Source organism: Anneissia japonica, unplaced genomic scaffold (assembly GCF_011630105.1).
Source record: "Anneissia japonica isolate Jap-2015-1 unplaced genomic scaffold, ASM1163010v1 scaffold1525_len913038_cov183, whole genome shotgun sequence".
In the NCBI taxonomy this organism is placed as follows: Eukaryota; Metazoa; Echinodermata; class Crinoidea; order Comatulida; family Comatulidae; genus Anneissia; species Anneissia japonica.
The window spans coordinates 177,826-180,618 of record NW_022728504.1 but is presented as its reverse complement, the minus strand read 5'-3'; the positions used below and the strand labels follow the sequence as shown (position 1 = coordinate 180,618).

At 31.9% G+C, this 2,793-nt stretch overlaps 1 protein-coding gene across 1 annotated transcript in view; it reads right to left on the bottom strand.

Annotated features, from left to right (window-relative positions):
• LOC117114241 (63 kDa sperm flagellar membrane protein-like) overlaps positions 1–2,567 on the bottom strand; it is a 34,071-nt gene extending 31,504 nt beyond the window's left edge. Inside the window, exon 1 of the mRNA XM_033257844.1 lies at positions 2,466–2,567. Coding sequence (XP_033113735.1) covers positions 2,466–2,486 — 21 coding nt within the window. The 5' untranslated portion in view covers positions 2,487–2,567. The remainder of the gene's footprint in view (positions 1–2,465) is intronic.
• Between the last annotated feature and the right edge of the window lie 226 nt (positions 2,568–2,793).

Below are 2,793 nucleotides of genomic sequence, written 5' to 3'. Positions count from 1 at the left end.
TATTTTTATCATTATTATTATTATTATTATTATTATTATTATTATTATTATTATTATTATTATTATTTTATTATTTTATTATTATATTATTATTTTATTATTATTATTATTTTATTATATTACATTATATCATATACATATTTATGTATGTACATTAAGCTTATATATTATCTTATGATTTTTATTGCCATAATATTTATCTGTATCATGAGCTATCGCTTCTACTACTCGATATCAAAGTACTTTAAATATACGTTTCCTAAATAAATTATATTGTGTTCTGTCTAACTCAACGTTTTCCGCATCATTATTTTATGTCTTATTTTCTGTATCATTTGAACACACGTGGACCAATATGACTATGTATGTATATATATATATATATATATTATATATTTATATATGTATATACATATACATACATACATACACACACACACCCACACATACATGCATACATACATACATACATACATCTAATAGCTAAAGCGTTCAGCTACCCCTCTGAACCCTATCTTATCGGACGGAGACACCTCCTCCCAAACCTAGCCTCCGCAGGCACTTGGAGGCACTTTACACATATACCTATAGCCCCCCCCCCCTCTAACCCCCCTAACCAAAACTTCTGGATCCGCCCCTGTTATGCATTCATTACAAGGCTTAGACCAAGTTAATTAATGCAGGAATGTTCTTTTTGTTACAATAAATAGTAAATACTCGAGCGCCAAGGTTGTGCGAAGTGTCTAGCCTACTGTTGCTCCTTAGAATATAAACTAATTGGTATCGTATCGAAATCGAGTCGAGTCTTAGAGATTAAATAAAAAATCGTTTGAGGCATAGGCCTAATATTTATTATTATTAGTCCGGCCTAGGCTGATCCTACTTTACTTACCGATAAACAATACGGTGATTAAAGATAAAGTAAAAACTTTAGAATTTGCCATTTTAATGATACCGAGTAAAGTTGAAGGCAAGGTTAGTTGCAAAAACTACAGGTAAGGAATTGAGTTTTGAAATGATGACACTTTGGGATTACGCAGTGGTTATTGCGTTAAAAAGAATAATATGCTCCAATCGAAAGCATTAGGTTTGAATAATTATTATTCGTTGCGCGGGCGTACGTTGCGCTTATCGCGCTACCGTCACGCATCGATACAGTTTCGATGGTAGCTCATACCAACCTCATACGCACACAAAACAAATAACACACTCGCTCTCCTTCTACCTTGGAAGTGTATAATTATTATTCTGCCTACCTCTAAACCATAATAATAATAATAATAAAGAAGAAGAAAAAGAGATACTAGAAATATTAAATAGAATATTTTGCCGTTTGGCATTGACAAAAATCTAAGATTAGACCTAACGAAAAACACTATTGCTAATACTATGGTACACTCTCAGTCAATATACCGTAAAACCTCGAATTGAAGCCCTGCGATTTTTTTTTTCCTGCGAACTTAGGATCGGCTTCTTTTCAGGATGGGCTTCTTTTCAAATTGAATTCTGTAAATGTTGTGAATCTGTACTATGAAACAATAAATAAGACCACTGTAACATCAATCTGTATCATGGAGTGTATTTAACTGGCATTAAATCACCAAAACTACTGTATAAACCAAGCTTTTTTTAATTTTTTGTTTTTTTTAAGTTTATGTACAGTATGTATTGTACTATCTCGAAAAGAAGCCTATGCATGGGATTCTCGTACGCTAATGTGCCCTCATACTCGTACGGCACTGATATTTGTCCTACTAGGCTACGCGAATTCGCCAAAAATGTGACAATTTTTTCATTACACGCATGGGCAGTTCAATAATTACCTACCTAGTTCTTTGCTGTGATTGCTTATGACTATGAGCAAAAAATCATGATTTGCAATATTGGGCGGACAGCATAACACTTTTTTGCCAGTCGATAATTAAAACTAACACTGAGGAGGAAATGTGCAATGAACACGAAAAACGTTATCACGCTCTTATTATTATTCTTAAACTTCGACGAAAAACTTGGTTAATGAGATAAATGCACTTAATGAGATACATTTTTGAATATTTCAAAACTTGGGGAAAATGAGGAAAAAGGGGTCCTTTTTCCGTACAGTACAAAACATAGCATATTGCGAAAATGCATAGTCGAAGCAACAGCCTAATGTGAATTTATGGGTTTTGTTGTTAAGGTTATCATGATTTTAAAAATACATCAAATAACAATTATATAAATTGACCTAATGAAATGTCATACAGTTACATTATAACCTCTACACAAGATACAATAATGGCCTCATAAATACTATGTAACGATATAACTCATATAGCCTAGGATATATGTTCTAATGTAATTCAAGCTAAGCAATCAATATGGAAGCTTCTACAGTATAACACATGGTCAAACTAATTTTACTGTAGAACATAAATTATTATTATCAACCCTATTAATCATACAGAATTGATATATAAACTTACATTCATAATATCATCATACATTGACGATCTTGAAACGGTATTTAACGGAAATTTGTTACTTCATTCCGGACAGCTCAAAAACACGTCTTCATTGGCGTCTTTACGGCTTAGCTGTGTTTAAACTTAGTGGCACATCACAAAAATAGTGGTGGCGCTATGCAATCATTAATTATTACATAAGATTCCTATCAAATCTACACTCCCCCACAATGAGGATATCTCATTAATACAATATTAAACAAATTGATCTACAGCAATCTAATTTACCTAAACCTGATAAAGCAAATATGATATATATATATATATATATATATATATATATACTGTA